This window comes from Eriocheir sinensis, chromosome 29 (genome assembly GCF_024679095.1).
Source record: "Eriocheir sinensis breed Jianghai 21 chromosome 29, ASM2467909v1, whole genome shotgun sequence".
In the NCBI taxonomy this organism is placed as follows: domain Eukaryota; kingdom Metazoa; phylum Arthropoda; class Malacostraca; order Decapoda; family Varunidae; genus Eriocheir; species Eriocheir sinensis.
This window is the reverse complement of record NC_066537.1, coordinates 15,830,596-15,855,957: the sequence shown is the minus strand read 5'-3', so window position 1 is coordinate 15,855,957 and position 25,362 is coordinate 15,830,596. Positions and strand designations below refer to the sequence as shown.

General features: G+C 46.2%; 1 protein-coding gene and 1 long non-coding RNA gene across 10 annotated transcripts in view; both read right to left on the bottom strand.

Annotated features, from left to right (window-relative positions):
• LOC127005145 (sodium/potassium-transporting ATPase subunit alpha-like) overlaps positions 1–25,362 on the bottom strand; it is a 152,401-nt gene that overhangs the window by 11,235 nt on the left and 115,804 nt on the right. For 4 of the 9 annotated variants that reach the window (XM_050873764.1, XM_050873763.1, XM_050873765.1 and 1 more), the window contains exons 2-8: positions 8,713–8,793; positions 5,711–5,845; positions 5,092–5,295; positions 1,408–1,521; positions 761–895; positions 473–590; positions 172–357 (exon numbers count right to left, since the gene is read on the bottom strand). In XM_050873764.1, coding sequence (XP_050729721.1) covers positions 172–357; positions 473–590; positions 761–895; positions 1,408–1,521; positions 5,092–5,295; positions 5,711–5,845; positions 8,713–8,793 — 973 coding nt within the window. Of the gene's footprint in view, positions 1–171; positions 358–472; positions 591–760; positions 896–1,407; positions 1,522–5,091; positions 5,296–5,710; positions 5,846–8,712; positions 8,794–21,676; positions 22,011–25,362 lie in introns of those variants that run through there. The other 5 variants (XM_050873767.1, XM_050873769.1, XM_050873768.1 and 2 more) reach the window with 3 other exon arrangements.
• LOC127005147 (uncharacterized) lies at positions 9,992–21,668 on the bottom strand. The gene is made up of 2 exons (XR_007758352.1): positions 14,098–21,668; positions 9,992–13,989 (listed from the first exon to the last, which is right to left on the bottom strand). It is a non-coding gene; the product is annotated as an uncharacterized LOC127005147 (long non-coding RNA).

Here is a 25,362-nt window from a genome sequence, read left to right as displayed (position 1 = left end):
GAGGAAACAAATCATAAAAGGGGTGGCCCTGTGCCATCCTGTCTACAAAGCTTTTGACATGCAAGACCAAATTTTTGAAATGCTTAAATATCCTTGCAGAACCACCAACTTGGTATTAATTTATAAAACAGGTGACATAGGTGAGAAGCTCAAATAAGTGTCAGAACTCACCCATAATGAAGGCAATGACGAAGAAGGTAACACCCAGGAAGACTGCCACACCAGTAATGATGTGGATGAAGTGACTGATTTCCTTGGCAATGGGGGTCTCTCCAGTCTCCAGGCCTGAGGCCAAACCAGCAATGCGGCCCATCACAGTGTTGTCGCCAATGTTGATTACAATACCCTTTGCCGTACCTGCAGTAAACAAATATGTTTTACATTTATAATACAAAATTCCTCCCTGAATGGAGTATCATTCTATTGGCTTTAACAACTATGATCTGATCAGTTAATATAATGGGATACTCACCCTCAACAGCATTGGTAGAGAAGAAGGCAAGGTTCTTCGTCTCGAGAGGGTTTTCGGAGGTGAATTCCGAAGAGCGGCTCTGAGGCTCAGATTCACCAGTGAGGGAAGAGTTGTCGACCTGCAGGAAGACACACATCATAAGACAGTGTTTTGACTCCTTGATATGATCACATGCAACTCCAGACCAGTCACCACCATAAAATATGCCATTGACAACAATACAAAATTGAAAATATAATTATTTGTTCAGCATGTGATTGTTTCTTCCACGAGAAAATTCTGCATTACCTTGAAGCCTCGAGCCTCGATGACACGCACATCAGCAGGGATACGGTCACCAAACTTGACGTCAATGATGTCACCTAAGCAGAGTTCCTCAGCCTGGACGTTTTGTTTCTCACCTTCACGGATGACAATGGCATACTGAAAAGGAAACGGAAGACTTGAAATTTCACGAGTCATCAGTGTTTAGGGAGAGGGAACATAGCACTTCTTTAAACCACTCTTGTCCAGCATCACTAAAGTTAAAGAATATTCAGCAAAAACAAAACAATTTAGTCCCATCTAAATTGCTTCATTCTCATTACATCCCCAACCCAACTCAATGTCTTCCATTCCACACATTCCACAACTCTGGACTCACTGCCTTGAGCTTCTTGACCAAGCCAATCCCTCATACAAGTGAACTACAATAAAAAAACATAGTTATAGACAATCGAGGCACATTTCATCTACATATTAAATCTTTCACTGCAATACAAAAATCTTCAGTGCACTAATTCTGGTATAAAGACTAATGAAGGTGAAGGAGTGAATACACCACCCATGGAAAGCTTTCCTCCTAGTGTGCAACCAAGAAGTGACATGAACTGCTAAACAATAAACCAGTTTCTGCTCTCTCACACACACACACACACATACAAACATATACACACCTGAGGAACAAGGTTTTTGAAGGACTCCATGATACGCGAACTTTTGCTCTCTTGGTAGTATGAGAAGATGCCTGTGATGATCACGACAGCAGTGAGTACAATGCCCAAGTACAGCTGTTGAAGAGGAGGGAACATTAGTTTGTCAAAGAATTTAGTTACAAATTTCAGAAGCATTATAGTTTTATACCAATTTCTGGACCATTATATAGTTTTTCATCACCACTGATAACAGCTTAACCACTAAAGGACAGGTGACGGGTTTTTCCGGTTGGCAGGTAGAGGGTGGGTGACGGGTTTTTCCAATCTGCCTTTTACCACCATAATTTTAAAGTTTGCGCGGGGATTTATGGGTCAGCAAGACTCCTTCCCATGACTGTAACAATGGTAGGAGCAGAGTTTTTTGTTCTTTCTTGTCTGATACCACGCCCAAGGTTCCACGGCCAGTGACTCCAAATCCTCGATTTATCAGAAGGCAGAGCCCCGTTATAGCGCAACCTCGTATTGGTGGCCATCCTTTAGGTCAACCTTAATATGGTGAGAGTAGAAGTGATGCTGAGGCCCCTGAGGATGCATCCTACCACCCTTTAGGGTCATCAAGTTCAGAATATGAATGAAGGGGCTTTGCAGCAGGTCCTGGGTGCTTAGGAATGAGCGCAATGGGGGAAGGGCTGCTCATCACACCGCGCCACTCACACACTACCAATTGCTGTGAACACAGGCTTGCAGCAAGGTGAAAATTACTATACAGTGAACCCTCGATATAACAGACTAATCGGGGGGGAACTAAGTCCGTCAATGTCGAAAGTCCGTTATAAGCGGCGGAAATTTAAAAAATATAAAATAATACCAACAAACATAATAATCGTAGGTATATAGTTTTTTAACTGTATATGTTGTCTGAACGTTGTCTGTATAGGTGGCGTTCACAACTCGTCACGTTCAAGCTCTGTCCGAGCTCCACCAGAGGGCCAACAAAACAAATTGCGCTTCTTCTTCTTCTGTTGACCCGTTCTGCGTTGGTGCCGCAAGACAGACATGGCCTAACTAGCCCCATAAAGAAAGAAGAAAAAGAAGAAGCCATCTCCACCTTCGCCTCCGCTCCGCTGACACGTGTTGTTTTGTTGGCCTTCCGGCAATCAAGAAAGTAACCCCATTGCGATGGTGAAGATACTCTTATGCATGCCACCTATAGCCGCACAACACACTTGACGATGAACTGCGAGGTACTGCGGCTGCCAGGTTGACAGTGGTGGCATATTGTTTATGGGTACGGGTAAAATTCTACAAGTGCGCCAATCCCGAACTGGCAGACGAAATTTCTTTTTTTTTCAGTGTTATGAAATAATGTCATAATTGTTTATCACAAATCATTAAATGACTGACTTTTCAATGGCTGTTGCACCCGCCGCCGCCCACTGCCACAAAATAGCTCGCACAGAGAGGTTCAACTTGCTGACTGTTTATTCATTTCACTCACCGCTCACACTCGGAAGTGGACACACTAGAACAAAACCAGGTAAATTAATGTTTTTCCTGCTGCGTATTCCCCCAGTACACATGCGTGGTGGACAGAAGCGGCTGGGTGCATTATGGGTTGGTGGGATCAGCCCAATTGTTGTTGGGAGACCATACGAGGAGATTTCATGGCCACTGAAGTGACCGGGACGCGAGTTTCTAGCCTCGTTTTGTGGTGTCAACTGCACGTACTGGTGACCCGTCTGAGAATAAAAATGCCACATCTTTGCTGTGTTATTGGGTGTGGAAATGAGGCAGATAAACACCCAAGTTTATCATTTTACCGCCTGCCTGAAATACAAACGCGGCAAGGTGAACAGAGGGAGTTGATTGCTGAAAGAAGAAGTCTCTGGTTATCGAAGATCTCCAGAGCCCAGACTTCAAACCCTGAACACTGGAGAGTCTGTGGGAAGCACTTCATGACAGGTAGGAATGATGTTTCAGTCATACACTAATGAGTAGAGACAGTGTTTCCTCAGTCCTGGCTGGGGCTTCCAGTGTCAACCTATAATACACCTGCAGATTCACAGTTTTTTCCAGTGGTGTCAAGCAAAGATTAGTGACACTTCATGACAGTGAAGTGAATTTTCACTTGTTTGTCAAGTTATTTAGCCTTTATTAAGAGTTCATTCCTCATCACTAGATTTTGTAGTGTCCAGCCCCAAAAGTTATTAATGTTGTATGGTAGGTATGAGTGATGATGAATGTTGGCCCTCTGATACATTTGTTATTATTAGATATGATAAACACATCATTGTTCAAGTATTAGTTACTGTTAGGTATGTAGATACTTGCTTTGTGAATGACCAACCCCCTAAAAGTGGGTTAGCTTGTGTGGAAAGCAGTACAAGTGAAGATTAATGCTGGCACTCTCTGAAGCATCACTTATTGTTAAATATGTAGATAAAGTCTTTGTTGAAGCACTATGTAGTTATTGTTAGGTATGTAGACAGTGTGTATCTTTGTGAAAGCCATTTCTTCCTCTAATAGTTGGCTGGGTTTCCACGTAAAGCTGCCACATTTTAGAGCAACTAAGCCTGACTTAAGTGACCATCCTCTCATAATAAGTCCTGTCCAGTACAGAGGGCGAAAAATAATATTTGGAGTACTCCATTTCCTATGATCCCCCAATGAGACATGGGCTCTCACTTACTCACTGGTCCCTAAGCAAGGGTAGACTGCCACATGTGGTGGCCACGTTTACTTAGTGAAGTCATGAAAACGTCACAAGGTCAGGCGAGTGAAAATACTCTAATGGACCACACACGCCGCCACCATGTCCCGTCCTACGCTTCATCAAGGGGGGCTTCGCCCTCCTCGACCCCCTTAAGCTGTGTCAGTATTGACACTCACAAACACTTGGCTATTTTCCATTACATTTACGTCCTGGATTGATGCATAACACTTTCCTGTGGTGTAAATACTTCATTTAAATGAGAACCACAAGGAAAACATTTCATCAGAAGGGCTAAAAATGACTACAGTAACCCAAGGATGGGACAGCAGATAAAAGGGAGGAGGGGCAGGTGGCTAGCAGACGTTATTGTAGTTACCGGGCTCAGTTGGTTCAAAAAATATTCTGACCGGCTGATCTTGTCCGTTATATCCGAAATCCATTGTAAGCGGGTCCGTTATATCGAGGGTTTACTGTACTTCATCATGTCACCACGGAAACACCACATAATGTAGAGACTTCAAATTTGTGGCAGACTGAAGAGGAAGGATGGATACAGGAAATGCTCATAAACTTAAAGCTCTTGGCTTAGGCAGAGCCATGAAATTGATAATGGAAAATGAGCAATTTTCAGGAAAATGTCAGAACGTTGCCATGTAGGAAACTGATTTCACCGTGTATCTGCGCCCTTTATGGGTTAAATATAGTATCTATCAATAACAAGAGTTGGATGAAATAAAACCTTCCTCTCATATACTTATACTTTACATATTTTGCTATTCAGAATTCCTATATATGCAAACTTGATGAAAATAGGAATGAGCTTTGCAATTTATACCCACCTTTTATAGAGAAATGTTTATTGTATATTTTTATTTGAAACCGAGATGAAGCCGGAGTGAAAGTGAATTTTGTTAATATTTCCTGCCCGGAGCAGTGACCCTTCAGTTAAGATGACACAATGGGCCGAGGGAAAAGGAAAGGTGGAGGCTTACATTATCATTGTTGGGCTCCTCCTCTGAGACTGCCTCGATGGAGTAGGCGATGAAGCAGAGGATGGCACCAATCCACAGTAGCAAGGAGAAGCCTCCGAACAGGTTCTTGCAAAACTTGATCCATTCCGGAGTCTGCTTTGGAGGAGTGAGGGCGTTGGGGCCATCTCTTTCTGTCCTGCGGCGAGCCTCAGCCATGGTCAAACCCTGAGTGAGGACGACATGTGTTAGTGCTTTGGTACACAATACATTTCATCAGTCAATTCGGAATGGATAACTGACAGACCTACTACTTATTCTAGTGTCATGAAATCAGTAATGATAGCCAAAAATAGACTTCACTTTTAGACTTTTGCAAATAAAAAAGGACAACTTGTGCTCTGGCTCTAAACTGTTGTAAGATATGAATAGCTAGAAAAAAATAAATGCCTCAGTATAATGTAATCCTTTAAATTTTAAACGAGAATAATAACCTCACCTATTAGGAAGAAATTGGCAATGAGAGAGAGAGAGAGAGAGAGAGAGAGAGAGAGAGAGAGAGAGAGAGAGAGAGAGAGAGAGAGAGAGAGAGAGAGAGAGAGAGAGATGCACACATGCTCTTCCCCTGAGTACAAAGCCTTACTGTGTCGGGGTTGACGGAGAGGCGCTGAAAGAGTTCTTCGATGGGGACTTTGTGTTCATCTAGCTCCAGCTCCTGCTTCAGGTTGTCCATATCCTTCTCCCCCTTCTTCTTTACCTTCACATTCTTCTTTTTGGACTGCACAAAACATCAAAAGATTAGACACAAGAAAAGACTCTATAAACAGGGTAATATTTAGGGAAAGTGGACTGCTAGAAGTTAACTACCCATTTCCACTTCAAAGGGAATAACTACGTAAACAACAAGACTTATTTTGAAAATGTAAATTACAAAAAGGTAATCAAATAAAATAACTCTTACTAAATGATTCATCCACTCAATTTGTGTGTTCAGTGAAAAATAGTATTGAGAAAATACAAACAAACTCGGCACTACTAGTCCTTGCCTCTCTTATTTCCCCAATGACAAATTAAGTTGAAAGAAATCACTTTTTTATAGCATACTTTTAAAAATCAATCAGTTCTCAAGTGTATATAGTATGGTAGATTCTTAAAACTAAAATATAGAAGAAACATTCTTGAGAAAGACAGAAGATATGCAGTCTTTGCAATACGTCAGAACAAAAGTCGTGTTTGGGTGAGCCACAGGTGACACACACAGCCACTCAACACACTACAGACAGCAGAGACAACATGCACCACCTACCCCTCACCACCACCAAGCTCACACAAATCCCATTACTCACATAGTCCTCAAGAGCAAATATATCAAGCACTATCTTGGTCTTATGAGCATAACAAATGATGCTGTCTCTACTTTTACGTATAATTAACTGAGGATTATGTTCGTCGTGGATTTTCTAGCAACTCAACTTCCCAGACACAACAGTGACAGCCCTGCAAAGCCTCCACTCATCCCCCCCTTCACACTTGTTCGTGATAGCCCAGAGTGAAGGGGACGGCATGAGGGGCTGGTCAGGAGCCTTGGAGCAAGTAATACAACTTTTACACATTCAAGAGACAGTCATTCAGAGCACAAAACACACTCTGGGGAGAGTACGGACAGGGAAACACAGAAAAATAGTAAATAACAGAATTATCAGGAATCTGGAAAAAAAGAGCCAAATTATGTAATCGTTGATATGCATGTTACTCACACGGCATCATCAGTGAGTAGGTAATACAACACTTCCTGTCTTCAGCTTCCCCCTTCACAATGCCTACAAACGATTGAGGGTTCTACTCTCCTGGGAGGCACTAAAGTTTAGAAGCAGTTGTCAAATGATAACTTGAACCCATTGGTGTAACATGTAGAAGTTCATTTGGTAAAGTCACATTTCTTGATAAGTAATTCTGGTGTTCTGGGTCTTGGTCATCAGTATCACTTCCCTGTCACATTCTTGGCTGCTCCTACAGGAGGACCTCAGTCATACAGACAAACCAGTAGGACATGGGTTGCTTTAGTCTTCCATGCTTTATATGCATTAACAAATCATGTTATGCAAGCCAAAATAGGATGATTTAGGTACTTGTTTCACTCTTCAAGATTAACTTGTCGGTGCAAAGGGACTTTACATCAAATTAGCAGGCGGACCTGCTTGTCCCACAAAGCTGTACATCCCTTCACTTGGGTCAGGCTTGGGAACACTTTGCTTCTTTGCACAAGTGGTAATGCCTTCACCAGTTTGGAATCTTTCATTTGCTCATCACAACTTCCATTAAAATCTTCTGAACTACAAACACAGCAAGACACGTGTAAAATGCCAACAAAACAAAGCATGTCACTGCTACCAGTACTACAGCTGGCCTGGCCAAGCTTACTAATTAAACCTAGGCTGAGGGATTTTAGTTGTCAAAAAATATGTAACTGGGAATCAGCCATTTGTAAAAGGGGTTCCTACCAGCCAATGCACTGGCAAATTATTAATTATTTAGCTTTATGAGTACAGTGCAGATAATGGGAATTAATAAAGCTATTTACTATCACATAAAACTTTGTAAATAATTGATATCACTTATAAAATAATAAAAGAAATTTACTATAGTGAGCATGCTTCATACTACAAAACATGGGTGTCAACAAAAAATGGCATGACTACGAGGAGGCGGGAATGAGTGTTGCGTGCAAAGGTAGCGGTGTGCCCCATGCTGACACAAGACGCGGGGAGGGTGTGCAGGTGTGCGGCCTCACCCGACGACACCCCAAGCCTGTGTCTCACTGGTCTTGGCATCAAGATTACTGACACACACAGCTTGTGGTACGGCAGGCAAGAATGAAAAGTGACAGGCAATACAAGAAAATAACAAAATAACATCATAATGCTTTACAGTTTTTAGAACAGAAACAAAAAAATGCAACAAAAGAGGCTTACATCTAAATATGTACCTATTTCAAGTCTCATTATCAAACAACCATTATAGTGGGGAAACCATTGAACAGTGCTTGTTTAAGATTACAGGGGAAATAGCAGAGGCTAATCTTGATGCTGAAATATTGTGACAATGACCCACTTTCTGGGGAGGAGAGGAGTGCTGCAACTCCCACTCAGGCATTACAAGGTGAGGATACTGAGGGGATGGGGTGGGGGGGAGAGCGAGTGCTCCTGAGTGGGTGTGGTGGACTTGAGCAAGGTACCTTCAACGACTACAAAGAGCTGGTGAGGACAGGCACAGAAGGGAGCCGAGCTTCCAGCCAACTTCTCCAAGTCTTTGGCTGCCCAGCTACGAGGGGAACCAAATTATGTGTAGGGGGAAGGAGGTAGGAGGGACTGGTGTGTATGGAACCTTTGAGTTGGTCTGGTTAAAAATTAGGTTTCTGAGGGTGGAGGGGGGAAGGGGAAAGCGTGTTTTCTTTTTTTATTTATTTTTCCCTCTATCGAATTTGTGTACGTAGCTGGGCAGGGAAAAGTTGGACTGTCACCGCACTTCAAAATAATAATAATAATAATAATAAAAAGTGGACAGATTCTGAATGGAAGAAGAGCGTCACGTGATGGCAGAAATCTCTCGTGTTCTTATATCTGGTCGTGTCTCAAGTAAGGCTACCTTGGGGTCCCCTTGCACAGTTCGGTTATCATCAGGGATGGTTCGGTCCGTAGCGTGCCGGTACGAATCTGCCCTTCCCGTCTGAAAGAGAAATTACCAACATACCACGTACAATACAGCCTCATTAAGACAAACCTTCAGGCGACCACTGGCAACCACCCTCTTGTTATCACTTGAGACAAAGATGAAAGCAAATGAAAATGGCCACACACTAAAAACTAAGAAAATTATTCATCACAAAAAATGGGTTAATCACGGTGCTGAGGGTCGAGGGTGGCGCGCAGCGGGTCAACACGGCACAGAGCCCACAAGGACCCCGGCACACAAGGCTACAGGCACAGGCATCCCAACATAAAAGGTCATCATGTGGGGGTGATCACAGGGTTAACTCAAACATGGGAATTATATCAAACTGTGCACACTCACTCCATGCTCTCTCCTGATGCAGATGATGCACACGATGCCCTCCAACACACACACACACACACACACACACACACACACACATACACACCACAAAAACATGATTACGTCACAAAGCATTAATCAGCCTTTTCCTTGATATTACCAAATGCTATACAAATTGTAGTCACAATAGTCCACTTATTCCCCCAGCGAACCCCATCCCAAGCTGTTCAACTTCCTATTACAAGAGTCAATCCCGTATCTTGTCTTCCTTTCTTCGTTTCTATTTCCTTTATCGTAAAAAAAAGGACCTTAAGGCAGAACAACTTGGTAACAATGTTCATTTACCTACTTGTGTAATACCTTTGATTAGTACAATGTGACTATTTTCTCTTATCTCCCCATTCAACGCAGTCTGCCCGTCCTCGATAAACATAGAAAATGGAGACGGGGACTGCGCGACAACCCAGCGGTGGAGAGGAAGAGGGATGCCTTGATTTTTCACCCTCTTCTTCGGTTACCTGCGTCCGTATCTAAGCACTTGTATCCGGTTCCTCAGAGCAGCGTGACATGAGAAGCTGACAGGGGAACCACATTTGCCTTGCCCCGTTCTCCCTCTCAAGACTACCTCCATCTTCCTTCCCTTCCTTTCGTGTCTTCATCTCCGTTCCCTCCCCTATTTTTTTTCTTTTTCCTTCCCTTTCTCCTATACCTTCGTGTCTCCCTTCCAAGACTGCCTCCATTTTCTCTCCCTACCATGTCTTCATCTTTTTTCCTTCTATCCTTTCTTTCCTCTTCCCTCCCTCCTACAGCTGTCTCCGTTTCCCTTTCCTTTCTTCCCTTCTTCCATGTCTCTCCACCACACCACACTTTCTTTCCTTCTTTATCCCTTCTCCTCCCCACTTTCAACTGAACTTCTTACATGAAATCATTTTCGAAAGAATATTACGACTACCGGTACCAGGTTCAATTCACACCTGCCAACAAAAATAACCCTTCAACCTAGCCGGCTACGTCCTTCCATTTAATGCTTAGTCTGCATAACCCGTCTTCTTCTCCTCGGACTTTCGTAACCATTGCAACAAACCGCCTAAAACAAGCGATTGTGACCCTGACTGCGAGGGGGAGTGGGAGGAGGACGGGGAGGGGGCGAAGCGTCGGGGGGGGGAGAGGGAGGAAGGCGTGGGGCGGGGAGAATAGCGTCAGTCAGGGAGAGGATGGGGTGGGATGGGGCGAGTAAGGCATAGGGAGTAGCGTCGTTGAGAGGAAGGGGTGGGTGGCGTGGGGAGATGAAGGGATGGGGGAGTTTAGCGTCGTTTGGGAGGAGTAAGGGGGGAGAGCAGCGTCGTCAGGGAGAGGAAGAAGGCGTGGCTGGGGTGGGGGAGAGGGAGGAAAACGTGGACTGAGGGTGTGGCGTCGAGGAGGGAGTCATGGCGCCCAAGAATATTCCATGACGCCAGCAAGCTCGGGGCCGTGCATTCGAGTCAAGGGGTTTGCATCGTACTGCCTGGTAGGGAGAGAAGGAAAGTTTCCCTGAAGTTTCCTATCGACATCGTGGAGAAAGAGGAATAGAGAGAGCTGAACGCAGTGGAGAAGCGGCAACTGAAGCAAAAACTGGTGTTGCAGGAACCAAGGCTTGTGAGGCCATCCCATCCCCCCTTATTACAACACCCTACTCATGTCGCCGGCACTCTCTCTCTGACCCCACGCTAGACGCCACATCAACACTAAATGCCGCCTCAGTTGTCGTCATACCGCTTTACAATACTACAATGGATATATGAACAATCCCACATGAAAGCCTTTTTAGCTATCGGCGGGTAACAAAAACGTTCCTTCGCTCCAAGCTGCCATTTCACCGTTTTACAATACTACAATGAACTACCTCCTCCCTCGGTTACCCCATGAACAATAACACCGAAGCCTTTTTTAGGTGGTTTTCGGATTCCTCGTACTGCATCTGGGTTGACTTTCCTGGGGCTGTAGTCAACAACATCCTGGCCCCCTCACCCTCACCCACCCCAAAAGCGATCGAAATACGAGACCCCATTGTGCTTCGACTCGGCCCTTAACTGGAAGACAAAACAGGAAGGGGAAAGACTCTCCCTCGGCCCACTTCAAGACAATGGGTGAAAGATAACAGTGTGTCGAGCCTATGGGACTGCAATGACAAAACAGGGACTTATAAGCTGGTGTGTGCATTTCCTTCCCAAATTTGAGCTGAACAGTACTAGTAGTAATATATAATAGACGATAATATAGGACTGCAACATCATAAATTGTAAAGGTATTTTCGTCTCCAGAACTTTGAGAACAGCGGTAGGGAGATGTGAACGGTTATTTCAACGAGACGAAAGTGGATTTATAAGATTCTACAAAGACCCATCGTTAAAAATACACCCACACAAATCTTTAACGCCGGTGTGTCGTCCTTTCCCGAGATTGGAGAAGAACAGTGTTGGGTGGTGAGGTGTGGACGGTTACCACTTTCAACAAGACACAAGTGGGGCACAAGATTCTACAAAGACGCATCGTTGAAGATATCAAGCCCCACTACAACGAACGCCAGCTCATCCTTCTGTCTCATCTCGGCCCAATCCTCCTCCACAACTCGCCTCGAGAGCCGCTACGCCAGCAGTACCTCTCCTCGCTTACAACTGGGCCGGGCAGGTTGTGGTGGCCATAGCGATAGGAAACTCTGACCTCTGGAAGTTCTGTTTATAAGGGGGGATTTGGCTTGACATGGAACCCTACCTATCTATCTTGCCTCGGGTGAAGCAAGGAGGGAAGAGGTGACGGGGGATAGCGTGTTCAACGTATGCCAAAAATGCTCGAGAATGCATTGCTTTTTTCCTATACCCCCTTCATAGCTTGGGGTGGTGTGGCGGAGTTGTCTACTAAATCAGCGAAGAGGAAGGCAGTTAAAAATGACTTTCTGGCGATCCAGGTGTGGAGAAAGTACGTGAGGGGGAGGAGTAGGAAAAAAAGTTGGGAGGAGGTGGCAGAGAGGAGAAAGGGGGAGTAAGGGGGGACGGTGAACAAAGCTCTCCTACTTCCCTTCCACCACCACCACCACACACACACACAGTCACCCCCCTCTTCCTCCTCCCCTTCACAACACAGGTGTTAAAGGGACGCTACCCCGGACCACACCCACTCTCGACGCCACCCTAACCCTCACACTCACACCCACACAAACAAACACAGACAGACTTTGCCACCAGTGCACTCTGCCCTTCCATCGTCAAGCGGGGGCGGCAGGTCAACTATTTTTCCTACTGTAATTCTGCTCGTGACCAAACATGAGAGAGAGAGAGAGAGAGAGAGAGAGAGAGAGAGAGAGAGAGAGAGAGAGAGAATCATAATGCCACTCGCCCCCAGTTTCTCCCTGAAGGTGACACACTCGACTATTCTCAACCCCCCTTCCTCCCCCATTAGCTGCTGAACTCCTTAGCGTGGTCAGCGAAGCCGGGTCGTCCCCAGCCCCTCACAGCCTGCTCTCCTTATTAGGGACATGCGTACGAACGGTCACCCCAGCTTCACCCCTCACCCCCCCACACACACATGCTACAAAACCACCACCTCGTGCAATCACTCACACTCACCCTACGATTTCCCCTTCCCCCACCTAACATAAGCTATACTCTTCTTCCTCCTCCGCGTCTGATCACCCACAATTCCACGCTTCACCCTCTCGTGTTCTATCTCTCCGTCACCCTTACACACACACACCATAACCTATTATTTATCATCCCCCGACACCATCCCCTTCTCGTGTTCTATCGGTCCCTCACCCCTCTCATACAAGCTACAGCCTTCCTCTCCTCCTCACGACAAACAAGCCACCTGCCCTGTTACTAGCTGAACCTTTCTCTCTCCTGAGTCTCCTCCCATCCAAGACTTTCTACACCAGCCCCTCTTCCTCCTCCTCCATCGTGACCCAGCCGAACCTCCCAAATAACGGGTTGGCCCGAGGGGGTTTCATCCCTGACAGACAAGCAATATTGTCGGTGTTCTTGGTATTGCTCGGGGCCTTCAATGTTGCTGACTCACACGGCCACTCACTCTCAAGTCAGGCGCCGATCTTTGTGTCGAGGCTCCGTACGGCAACCTCAGCAGAAGCCAACCGCCGCCGCAGTGACTTTCGCAACGTCCCGCAGGGCCTCTCAAAGGGTCGTTGTGGCCGGCAGAGGGACCGTAAAAAAGAGGGACGTGTTTAGACTGCCGATTGTGCTCTGTAAATTATCTTTATTCTTATTATCATTGTCATTATTTATTTTTTTGTTTTTCTTCAATCTCCTCTCGTGTGCATTGTTTCATATTGTTGCGTAGATATTGGTAGTAAATTATCTTTATTCCTATTATTGTTGTCATTGTTTACTATTATTTTTTTCCCTATTCGTTCTCTTCTGTGCAGCTGTTTCCTATATCTAGTTGCGTTATATTCTCCTCGTTATCTTTTCCTGTTATTTGTCCTTCCTCTTCACGTGTATACTATTTCTCTCCTTGCTACTTCTGTATTTCTTTTTCTTTTCCATTCCATTAATTCCTGTTTTCATTCCCAAATCTTTATTTGTGTTCTTTCATCACTATTCTCATTATCAATCAAATTATCGCCAATGGAGGCCGCGTTTGTGACGAACAAGACCGCCAAGTTAATTAATGCGCAACATCGGTAAGCTCACCTTTTGACTGCATTAAATAGGTAAATGATGAACTAAACTTTTATTCATGATGCAGGTAAGGGAAGACATGTGTGGGGTAATTACGCAGGTGTGAGTCTTGGTAAATGAGTTGAAATATATTCGCTACGCTACAGACGAAAATAGGTCTTAAATGTTATCAGTCAACCCCCAATCCATCATTCATAACCTCCCCACCATTTCATATCACTCCCCAAAGCATTATCACCCCTTGTCACCCCCACAGCTTCCGCTTCATCCCCCACTCCACCCCGTCCATCACCTCATCATTCATAACCTCCCCAATTTCCTTCCCAGAGCATCTAAAGCCCCTCATTACCACCATAGCTTCCACTCAACTCTTCCCACTCCATACTCCCCGAGCTCCCATCACGCATTGCCTCCCCATAGTTAACATTTATCACCTCTCCTCTCCCCTCTTCTCCCAATTTCTTCACTTCATATGCTTCCTTCACCTCTGCTTCTTCGCAACCTCCTCCTCCATTCTCAAGTCATGTGGTAGCTCTTGCAATATCTTGGGACGTCCTATTATGGTGCTGTCTTCCCTCCTGCTTAGTGTGTGTGTGTGTGTGTGTGTGTGTGTGTGTGTGTGTGTCGGCATCCTAACGAGTGCCTGTGTCATCATTAAACGGTGGTGTGTGCGTGTATGTGTATTAGCAGGGTGTGTGTGTGTGTGTGTGTCGCCGGCAGAGTCGAGAGCCGGCTGAGAAACCAACCTGGATAACCCCTACCCCCTGCACCCCCGCTGTGACCCAGGTGGAGGAGGAGGCGGCATAAGGAGGGGAGAGGAGGCATATCAAGAACGGTGTGAAGAGGTGGATTATGAACTAAGTGGAGGAGAAACCGAGACAAGGTGAAGTATCGTGGAGGAGGAGTGCAGGGCGGGTGGGAGAGGTGGAGAGGAGTGGGAGACGGGTGGAGGAGTGGAGAGGGGTGGAGGGGGGAGCAGCCGGTTACCACTGCAATGCACCACCACCATCATCATCATCCCACCCACGACATCTCCCTCCCTGCCTCCACCTCCACCTGATCCACGCGAGGGAGGAGACTTCCCCGTCAATATTCTCCACTAGACGTTGTTGGAGATGAACAGGGTGGAGGAACGTTAACAGGAGGAGGAGGAGGAGGAGGGAGAGGAGGTGGTGGTGGTGGCAAGCATAAGACTCACTCCCTCCCTCCCCCCCCCCCCTCTCTCTCTCTCTCCCTCCCTCCCTCAATCAATAGCTTAGCGTCTGCGTACCTATCACCGCGAGTCTTAGAGAGAGAGAGAGAGAGAGAGAGAGAGAGAGAGAGAGAGAGAGAGAGAGAGTATGGCAAATCTTTATATTTTTTTGGAAGTATATGGAAGAGGAAGAAGGAAGAGGAGGATAGACAGAAAAAGGAACGTAAATGAAAATAAAGGAAGAAAGTCGAGAAGAGGAGGAGGACGTAGAAGGAAGACTGTACGAGGAAGTGGAGGAGGAGGACGAGGGAGGAGGAAGAGGAGGCCAGAAAACAAAAAAAGCTGGGAATGGAAAACCGGCCGGCGCCATCTTGAAATCCAACCGGCTCCACACACACACACACACACACACGAGTGGCTCTCTTTGCAAGTACTCAACTCCTAAATGGCTCTCACGCCCCGGCACAACACAATCACTCTTAGTAAGGCGTTGAGTTGAGAGCTTACGTTACTGATTCTCTCTTGCGTTGCCTTACTAATCTTCACCTTATCTGTTTTGCTACCCTGTTCTTTTCCTTATTGCCTCTTCTCTCCTTGTTCAGTCCTTCTATCTCCTATTTCTCTTTCTCCTTCTTTTACATTCTCCTACTTGTTCAATCCTTCTTCTGTCCCCTATTTCTCTTTCTCCTCCTCTTCTTTCTACCTTTCTTTTGCCTTGTCTCTTTTCTCCTCACAGTCTTCCCTTTACTTGATGTTCCTATTCTCTTTAACTTTTTACTTTCTACTTCTCAGTCTTCCTTCTACCTACTTTATCTTCCCCCTCGTAGTCTACCTTTTATCCTCTCCTTCTTTTCCTACTTTAAACCCCTTTACTCTTCCTTTATTTTCAGCTATTTTTTTTTATCTATTTTCTCCTCGGCTTACCCATTTTGCTGTGTTGCTCTACCATCCTGCTGGCTTTCCTTACCTATCTTGGTTCCTTGCTGCCTACTTCCCTATCGCGCCCCCCTGTAAAACCTGCCGGCCGGTACAGCTTTTCCTACCTCCCCTGGCTATTCCGTGACGTGTGGGCGTGGCTGGCATGCACGGAATGGCCTGAGTGACTGACTGACACGCACACGCGCATGTATACCTGTATATTTATCGACGAAATTTTTTCCCAGTCTATTTAGAGAGAGAGAGAGAGAGAGAGAGAGAGAGAGAGAGAGAATGGTTCTATGGATTATCGAAAAAAACAACACAATAACAATGGGTGAAGCAAACGCAAACCAACAATGGAATCAATTAATCGACCCACACACACAAACGTCATCAGAATGCACCAACACCGGCATCAACTCTTCTTGCAAAATCGACATGACGCAATCTTCCTCTTTTCAATCCACGCATGTCAACCCAGTCATGATAGCGGCGTCCGCGTTTAATATTTCATGTCCCCGGGAGCTCCGCATGCTAATCCTCCTATGATAAGGGGTTGGATCGCGTGTGACAAGGGATCTGATGTTTTTCGTCGGCTCCTGCTGCTGTCTGATTAGGTGTTGCCCTCTGGTGCTGCCTATTTGAGTTGCTGGCTTGTATTGCGTGTCTATTGCTATTCTGAGTGTTGGCGGAGTACAGTGTTACCTAATATCTTTCCATGTGTCTTTTTTGTTACATTGCTCGTTTTTTTTATCAGTTTTAAATAGGTATCGTGTTCTGAGAGAGAGAGAGAGAGAGAGAGAGAGAGAGAGAGAGAGAGAGAGACCTTTCATCTTACTTGTCATGTCGTACTACCTGTCATTATGTTGTTGTCTCACTATCTGATGCATGTCGTTAAGCTGCAATGACCCCCTCCTTTACGTTAGTCTTTTGTTATGCAATTTGTGACAGAATAAAGTGCCGGTTGTGTTATCTATGTTTTTCCCAGTGTGTGTGTGTGTAAGAACTTCCAAATCAACTCTTTCATTCTGTTAACGAAGTGGTAGAAGAGATAAACGTAGACTCGTGCTTTCGCTGCAGGGCCCCCTTCCGTGGATCGAACCCCCATTACTCGGAGCTTCAATACCAACGAATGAACCCCCAACTCTCCCTAACAACCATGCCATATCGACCCCTAGCCCCGCCTTAACACCCAACATGAAGCACACTAGTCCGTTTTAACTAACTTTAGACCTCGTTCTCTCGCTTCCTTTCCTCGGCGATTCGAACTTCATCATCCGAAGCTTCAAATCCCCACGAATCACCCTCAAACTTTCAACACGGCAACTCTCCTTTCCACCTTCCATAAAAGACAACACGCCCGTCTCATAATTACACTTTATATCCGCTTCATCTTTTTTAACGCCCGGCAGTAAAGTGGTTTTATTATCCCCTAAATCTCCAGCCTCGAGGTTCGCTGTGGGTTTTCTTTTTTTTTGTGTGTGGCTTTATCTTGATTCATTACCCGCGGCTTATCGCTGGACCGGGGATGAACGTGAGGCTCCCTGGGCTTTGGGCTTTCCCTTGCACTAACCTAACCTTGAACCGGATTTCGGAAGATCGAGATATGAACATGGATTTTGGGGACTTAAGGTCTGGTCCGAACTTGTGACTTTGCCGAACTTTTCCATCGTAACTGTCGCGATGAGCTTTTTTTCTTCGGAAGTTTACAATGAAGGGGATTTTTTTGTAGACTGGAATTATGTTCAGACCTATTTTGAGGACCTTAACATATGGCTCAAACTTGCGATTTTTACGAATTTTCTTGTCGTTACTGTCTCCTGTTGAGCGTTTCCTTGCCTCTAAGTAACAGTGAGAGGGGATTACTATAGACTGGGATAATCTTGACACGTCTTTTGGAGCCTAAAGACCTGGTTCAAATTAATGAGTTTGACAAATTTTCTTATCGTTACTCTTGGTGGGGCTTTCCTTACACTAATAGTTAAAATTGAACGGGCCTTTGCAGATTTAGATAATACGAACTCCCTAAGAAATGTGGCTCAAATTTGTGACTTACCCGAACCTTTCTATCGTTAGTCTGTCTCTTGCACAAAATTAGCCTTGGGAGGATCTTGTACTTTGCTGGGATAATCTAGGCGTCTATCTCTGGGCTTTGAACAAACGTGTAACTTTGGTGAGCGTTCTTATCGTAACCATCTCTCGCAATAATATTAACTTCAAAGGGGATTATGTTGTGTAATAATCTGGAAACATATCTTTGGGATTTCATGCATATCCTAATCTCCCTGGTTGTGATTTTTGCATTATCCTTAGTTACTTTACAACAAACTCGCTAAATTACACCTGAAAGGGATCTGTACTTCGCCCGGGGTGATCTCTACAAGTCTTTGGAACTCCCTGCATTATCCTAATCTCCAGCTCTGACTAATCCCTTTAACTTTTTTTTCTTCGCTCGGCTGAACTTTGAGACGGAGGTGTAGTCTTGCCCATGAATCTTCGGGTGTTCATGGACTTAATATCTTAATCCGTCTTTTACTTCCTCTTTTTTTTTTATTCTACTTCAGTTCTCGTTATTTGCCTCTCTTGCCCTTATTTTATTCCCAGGAACTTATGGCACTGCACACTTAACTTCTTTATCAGTGCCGCGGGAGCAAGTTATCAGCCCACCCTTTGCACTTGAAACCCCTTCGACTTCAACGAACTTTATCTCTGTCCTAAAGAGCGCTGAGTGCATTATAAGTTAACCATCACCACCTGACCTGAACATAAAATCCCCCACCCAAGGCCAGGTCGCTGTAGGGTTGGGGGGGCAGTGAGCTTTAAGGAGGGGGGGCGACTCGAGTGTACCTTTGAAAACTCTCCTCACTCTCCTCATTAACGCTGATGAAAGAGTCTACTTGGGGTAAATATTTAAATGGTAGCGCTTTAACCAGCCCTCCTCCTCCTCCCTCCCTCCCTTCTGCTAGATCAAACAGGCCAAAAGAACACCTCCCCTTCCCTTTAACCCTACAATGGCTCCCCTTACTTTTTCTCCCTTTGGTTTCTTCTCCCCGGCCTTTCATAGCGTAACGATCCACCTGTCTCCTGCGGCTTGACGTAGTTACCTGCTTACCTTACGGACAGTTGTATTCCAGCATTTTTACACCTGAGGGAGAGGGAGAGAGAGAGAGAGAGAGAGAGAGAGAGAGAGAGAGAGAGAGAGAGAGAGAGAGAGAGAGAGAGAGAAAGTAGGGGGGCCACACAACCATATCGGAGTAAAAGTAGAAACACGAGAGGAATAGGAATGAGGGAGAATGAAGGGTACGGAATTCAAGAGTTGGAAAAGAACGGGAGAACGTGAGGGACGCGATAAATGGATGAAGATGGAGAAATGGCAGACCGCTGAAGGGTAAAGGGAAGGTCAGCAACCCTCCTCCCTCCTGCGGTTAAGGGAGAAAGGAGCCCCTAGAATTGAGGTCACTGAGGAGGGCTTAGGAAGAGTGAACTTAGGGGAATTTAACTAACTGAACGAAAACTGCTGGGAATTTATCTGAACGCCAACTTAGGGGAATTTAACTAACTGAACGAAAACTGCTGGGAATTTATCTGAACGCCCATTTCGGGGAATTTAACTAATTGAACGAAAACTGCTGGGAATTTATCTGAACGCCAACTTAGGGGAATTTAACTGAACGAGAACTGCTGGGAAATAACTGCACGCCAACTTCTACGAATTTAACTAACTGAACGGTACTTTCTGGGAATGTATCTTTCTGACTGAACATCAATTTCTGGGAATGTAACTTATATACTGACTGAACGGCAATGTCTCTGAATTTAACCAAGTGAACGGGAATTCCTTTCAATTTAACTGACTGAATGTTAATTTCTAGGAATGTAACTAATTGAACGCCACTTTTTCTGACAACAGGACTTTTATGAAAATGAAGTAAACTGACTGAACGGCAATTTCTGGGAATGTAACTGATTGAACGCCACTTTTTTAACTGACAACGGGACTTGATGGGAATGAAGTTAACTTAACGCCACTTTCTTCTAACAACGGGACTTAATGGGAATGAAGTTAACTGAACGCCACTTTCTTCTAACCGACAACGGGACTTTATGAGAATGAAGTTAAATGACTGAACGGCAATTTTTGGAAATGGAGTTAACCGACAACGTAAATTTTTGGGAACATTTTTTCTTGTTTTCGAAATCTAGGTCCTGATGGGAAGATACTGGTGATAACATGTACAAAAACGTGGAAAGGGAGACCTAACTTGAAATAGCAACGGATATGAATAGCCGCAGAAAAACAGGAAGAAACAAAACGAGCTGATTTCCTGGGGTTGATAAGAGACAGTTGGGGAGATAACAGGTAAAAATACGGGTAGAAATAAACAACTCTTTTTTAGTTGAAAGACGAGATCACATGATAGAAAGTGAAATAGAAACCTAAGTTTGGACAGTAAGCGTTAAAAAAATGACCCCTAACCTGCATCCGAGATTCCGAGTTGTTAATTAGAAGTGAAAAAGGTAAAATAACCTAACTTAGTTGATAGAGGACGACAAGTAGAATTATATCCTTATACTATTGGGCTCCTACAGTTATAGAGACGACTTGTAACAAACGACCATAAATAGACTACTGGTAACTTAAATCTTTTGCTCGATCTACAGTGATGGCAAAGGCAATATACAAGGATGCCTAGAAACAAAGCCTTGACACGTTCCTCAATTGATGTGGTTATGGAGAAGACGGTAAAGAAATGAATTCCTCATAACTGATGCAATGATGAAAACAAGAAAAGCAAGAGTTTAAGAAAAAGGGGCGTAACGATCCTTAGAGCTGATGCAGTGGTGGAAAAAATAAAATAAAGACTAGAAAGACATTGCTCACAGTTGATATATTAAAGGAGATACGTAAAGGACACAATAATGAAAATAATGGTAAGCTGAGTAAACTGTGAGGGAAGGAGAGAGGAAGGCAGTGGGAGATAAGACAAAACCGGCGGAGGTTATCAGAAGGTGAGGTGGAGATAAGGGGACAGGCATCACCACCACCACCACCACCGCCGCGCGAGAAGCCGGCACGCCAGGGAAGGCTTCTTTCATGTTCTGCCTGTCTGTCGTTCCCTGCCTAAAGATGACCCGTTTATTCATCCTAATTAGTCAGTCTGCCTCGTTGGTAACTTCCCGCTATGACCTGACGCTGTCACCCGTGACCTGACCCTCCTCCCCCCGCGGCACCGCCGCCCGGCGTAGGACGGGGGCTGAAGTGCACATCGCCTACGGCTTTACACATGATGGTTATTTCTGGTCCCCCTCGGCTCCCCCGACCTGTTTTTGCTGTATTAAATGCCGGGCTTAAAAATACCGCCCCTCTGGCCTCCGCAGCCCCGCCAAGTGCGGCCCCCAGCCCCACCCCGCCTAGTTCTAAAGAAGATCCCGGTTTTATGTGGGACGCGGAAAAGGTTTTGGTAGATTAGTGCTTGGACAATATCTGTATCACACACACACACACACACACAGGTGTAAGGCCGGCCCCGGTGTGGTGGCGGCGGGTATTGATTCCCGGGTGGAGGCGGCCCGGCTCGCAAGATCAATGCCACCCTACACCCTCCCGCCCGCCCTCCCGGCCTCGGCTGCTGCTGTTGGTGCTGCTTCTGCTTCTGCTGCCCCTGCCGCCCCTGCTGAAGCAGATACCAAGCCCCACACCTGCATCCCGCCCCACCCCGCCCTGCCTAGCCCCGTCCCCGTACAGGCGCCCCGGGCTGCTGCCGCCACTACTTACGTCGGCCATGGTTGCTGGAGTGGAGGTAGGCGGCGGCCACGCTCAGCAGAAGGACGGCAGCAGAGGATACACGGTATCCACGAACAAGGGCCAGACGCTGGCTTCCACCAGCACCACCGATCACTGTATGTACACACTTATGTACACGCCACTAGGCTACAATCACTCTGTACACTCGTTCACTCGCTCTGGGTTGCCCTCTTGGACTGGTGATAGTTTTCGCTACAAGCACATTCTTCAGCGTGTGGAGTGTTTGGTGGTCGACACTGCTGGGCAGAGTGCACGTCCGATCTCTTCGAGGCGCGCCTCACGACAACCTCCACCGCCGGGATTCGGCGCGTCGGCCGCTCCGCACCCACGTCATCAATACGTCACTTATCAGGATGCCGACGCCGGCCGCTATGCGCCTCCCCCCGGCGGCGGCCCCACGCCCTTCCTCGCTGCGGGAAGAACTCCTCCACGGTACACTGATGGCACACGTGATGGCGGCGTCGAGGCCGGCCTCGTGCCTGCCCAGGGCAGGGCACAGGGCACCAGGGGCAGCGTCAGGCAACTCGCACGGGCTGCCAACCTTACCGAGCCTCCCTCAGCCCCATATTGATTTTGAAGTGTAGCTCGGCAACTTGCTGGCCATCACTCAGGCCCCGGCGGCGCCCCGGCCTCCTGCTGCCCCTGCTGTCTCCCTTAATGTTGCATCACACCCAGGCCGCCCCGCCACCCCTACCCGCGACACACCACGCCCGCCCCGCCCCGACCCACCTTGCTATATTAATCGTCTTTTAAATTGATAAGTGGTCACTGAGTTCACCCCCCCCTTCCCCCCGTTCCTGCCCCTCGTCCCTGCCTGCCAACCCAATTGGGCATAGGTGCCCTGCCACCGTGCCGCAGCGGGTACCATGACGCGCCGCCCGGGGCCGTCATGGCCAGGTCACGTCTGGGGCGCCGCCTGAGGGAGCCGTGACCTCGGAAGCCCCCCACGTGCCGGGTCAGAAGCGGCGGGGAACAGAACGACCCGTGTGCTACTGACGCGGCGGGAAGGGGAGGGGAGGGGAGGTGGTGGTGGTGGTGATAATAAATGCTTAACCAATAGGTACTTTTACCTTCCTTCCTTCCCTCCTTGCCCAATAATTCCTCCCCCCCTCGTGCCCCCGATAAGCTGCCCCCCCAACCACGCTGAGACAGAATGGTGACCTTTATCAGCGACTCCCCTCCCCTCCTGCAAGTCTTGAGAGACAGCTGTGTTAGTGGTGACGGAATGCAACAAACATTGGCTATCACTCCTTAGTACTGGTTGTTGATAGTAGTAGTTGTAATAGTAGAAGTAGTAGTAGTAGCTGTAGTAGTAGTAGTAGTAAAGGGAGTATTGCATCCTCATTGCATCACAGGTGAACGCTGCTTCCCTACAAGTGCCTACAAGGACGAGCCGCAAATTTAGTCGGCCTAAATCATTCACCCCTGTGGAGGAAGAGTAGGAAGAGGAGGAGGAGGAGTCAGATGGGTATGGATGTGATAAAACCAGCCGTTACTGGAAGAGGATGCTAAGGGGGAGGATGGGGAGGTTGAGGTGGTGGTGGTGGTTCATCTGAATTCCCAGCAGGCCCCAGAATACGGAGATGACGCCATGACGGCAACAAGCAGCTCTGACGTCCGGAGGCTGTGATGCAAGGCTGTGCCAGGGGGGTGATGTGCCAGCCAGGTGACGTCACACCTTACTGAGCTGGAAACATGTGGATTTGATCAAGATGCAACCCACTGATGCTTTGGCAATGTGGATGACGGGAATGTGGATGCTCAGGGTGATGATTCGCTGCCATCCACCTCACCATCACCACCACCTCCACCACCACCTCCTCCTCCTTTTACTTTTAACAGTAAAGGAAACAGCTTCAGGGCAATAAACGACAGGAAAACAAAAAAAGCCCGCCAGCCGCCGCTCATGCAAAAACAAACAGGAGTGGCCAGAATAGAGGTCAATATCGGATGGAGAGGGTGTCTTCATACTTCCCTCTTCTCTTCTCCTCCTCTTCCTCCTCCTCCAGTGGCATCAGACCGAGGAGGTGAAGCATTGGGAACGTTGCACAAGGCCCCCATTTGGAACTTTAGAAATGCTTGCTTTTCAAATAGCTTTCTCTTTTTTTAGAGGTCTGGGGCGATGCATACTAAATATTTGGCACTAGTTTGGTAGCAACATAAGTATACACGGTGGTAGAAATAGTAGAAGTAGTAGTAGTAGTAGTAGATAGAGAGAGAAGAGAAAAGGGGATCAGAGGTTATTTTTGTGGTGTTTATGTATGTAAGGGCTTACGTAAGCGTCATCTGTATTAACCTTTGACCTCAGGATGTTTTCTGCTCTAATAAATGGCCTCAGCTGGCTCCCGATAAGGCCTTACATTCATAAACACCACAAAATTAACCTCTAACCTCTCTCTCTCTCTCTCTCTCTCTCTCTCTCTCTCTCTTATTCTCTGTAATGCATGGGTAAGATTTTTGTTCTGATTACGAACAAAACGCTATAATTCGTGATCCACCGTTTCAGTCAGAACTCAAGGGAAAAAAAGACTACCCTGGAGATGAAGTATAGAATTATATATCGCCAACATTAACTTTTAATGAACAAACTTTAATTTGTCAAAGGTGTGTTCCGTGTTCAATCCCTTCGTCACCGTTTCAATTAATAGTTCATATTCTGGGAGATAAAAGAAGAAAAAAAACTACCTCAGAGGATTTGACTGCAGTCCCCCCCCCCCCCCCACCCCACCCCACCCCACCCACACCCACACCCACACCCACACAAAAGAGGTGCCAATGTTAAGCTTCATCATCAAACTTTAAATTCACAAGCTTCAGTTTCCATGACCAACCATAAATTCACAAGCCGCAATATCGATACCTCATCTTAATTCTCTAATGTTCTTTTCCTTATAATATGGTTGGGGTATATCAGTCAGCTTCTTTGTGCCGTGAGAACTAGCGCAAGAACTCTCCCTCGCCACGTCACTCAGCGCTATAGGCCTACCCATATGATACAAAAAGGTGAGCTGATTCGATTTTGCACGTTTGATACAGTTTGCGTTGACCAGGCGATGAAAATGAGCGATAGAAGATGACGAAGATGAATAAGGAGGAAGAACAAGAACGAGGAATAAGAAGAACAAGTACAAAAACAAAGAACAAGAGGAAAAGCAAATGCAAGAAGAAGAAAAAAGAAGAAGAAGAAGAAGAAGAACACGAACAAGACCAAAATCAACACCAGCAACAACAACTACAACAATAACAACAACAATAACAGCAACAGCAACAACGATTTTCTTATGTATCATTAATGTATCACTCATTCTGTATCACCACTAACATCAAGTATTCAAGTTAGTATATCAAGAGAATCATCTTATGTATCACTCCCTCAGAAAGACTACCACTAGCATATTCATTCAAAGTACTATATCGAGTTCACTGACGCATCGCTCACTCAGGAAGACCATTAACATTAAGTATTCAGAGTAATGTCAATGCGTGTATTGCTAACTCAAGACCATCAAGATTAAGTTTTCAGAGTAGTGCGTCAACTGTGCTCATTATATCACTCACTCAGACTGGGAGCCACACACACACGAGGAAGCACTGCGGTTTGCGGTCTGTCTTGGTGGCTGAGTCCATGATCTGAGGTGGTAACTGAGACTTTCTAA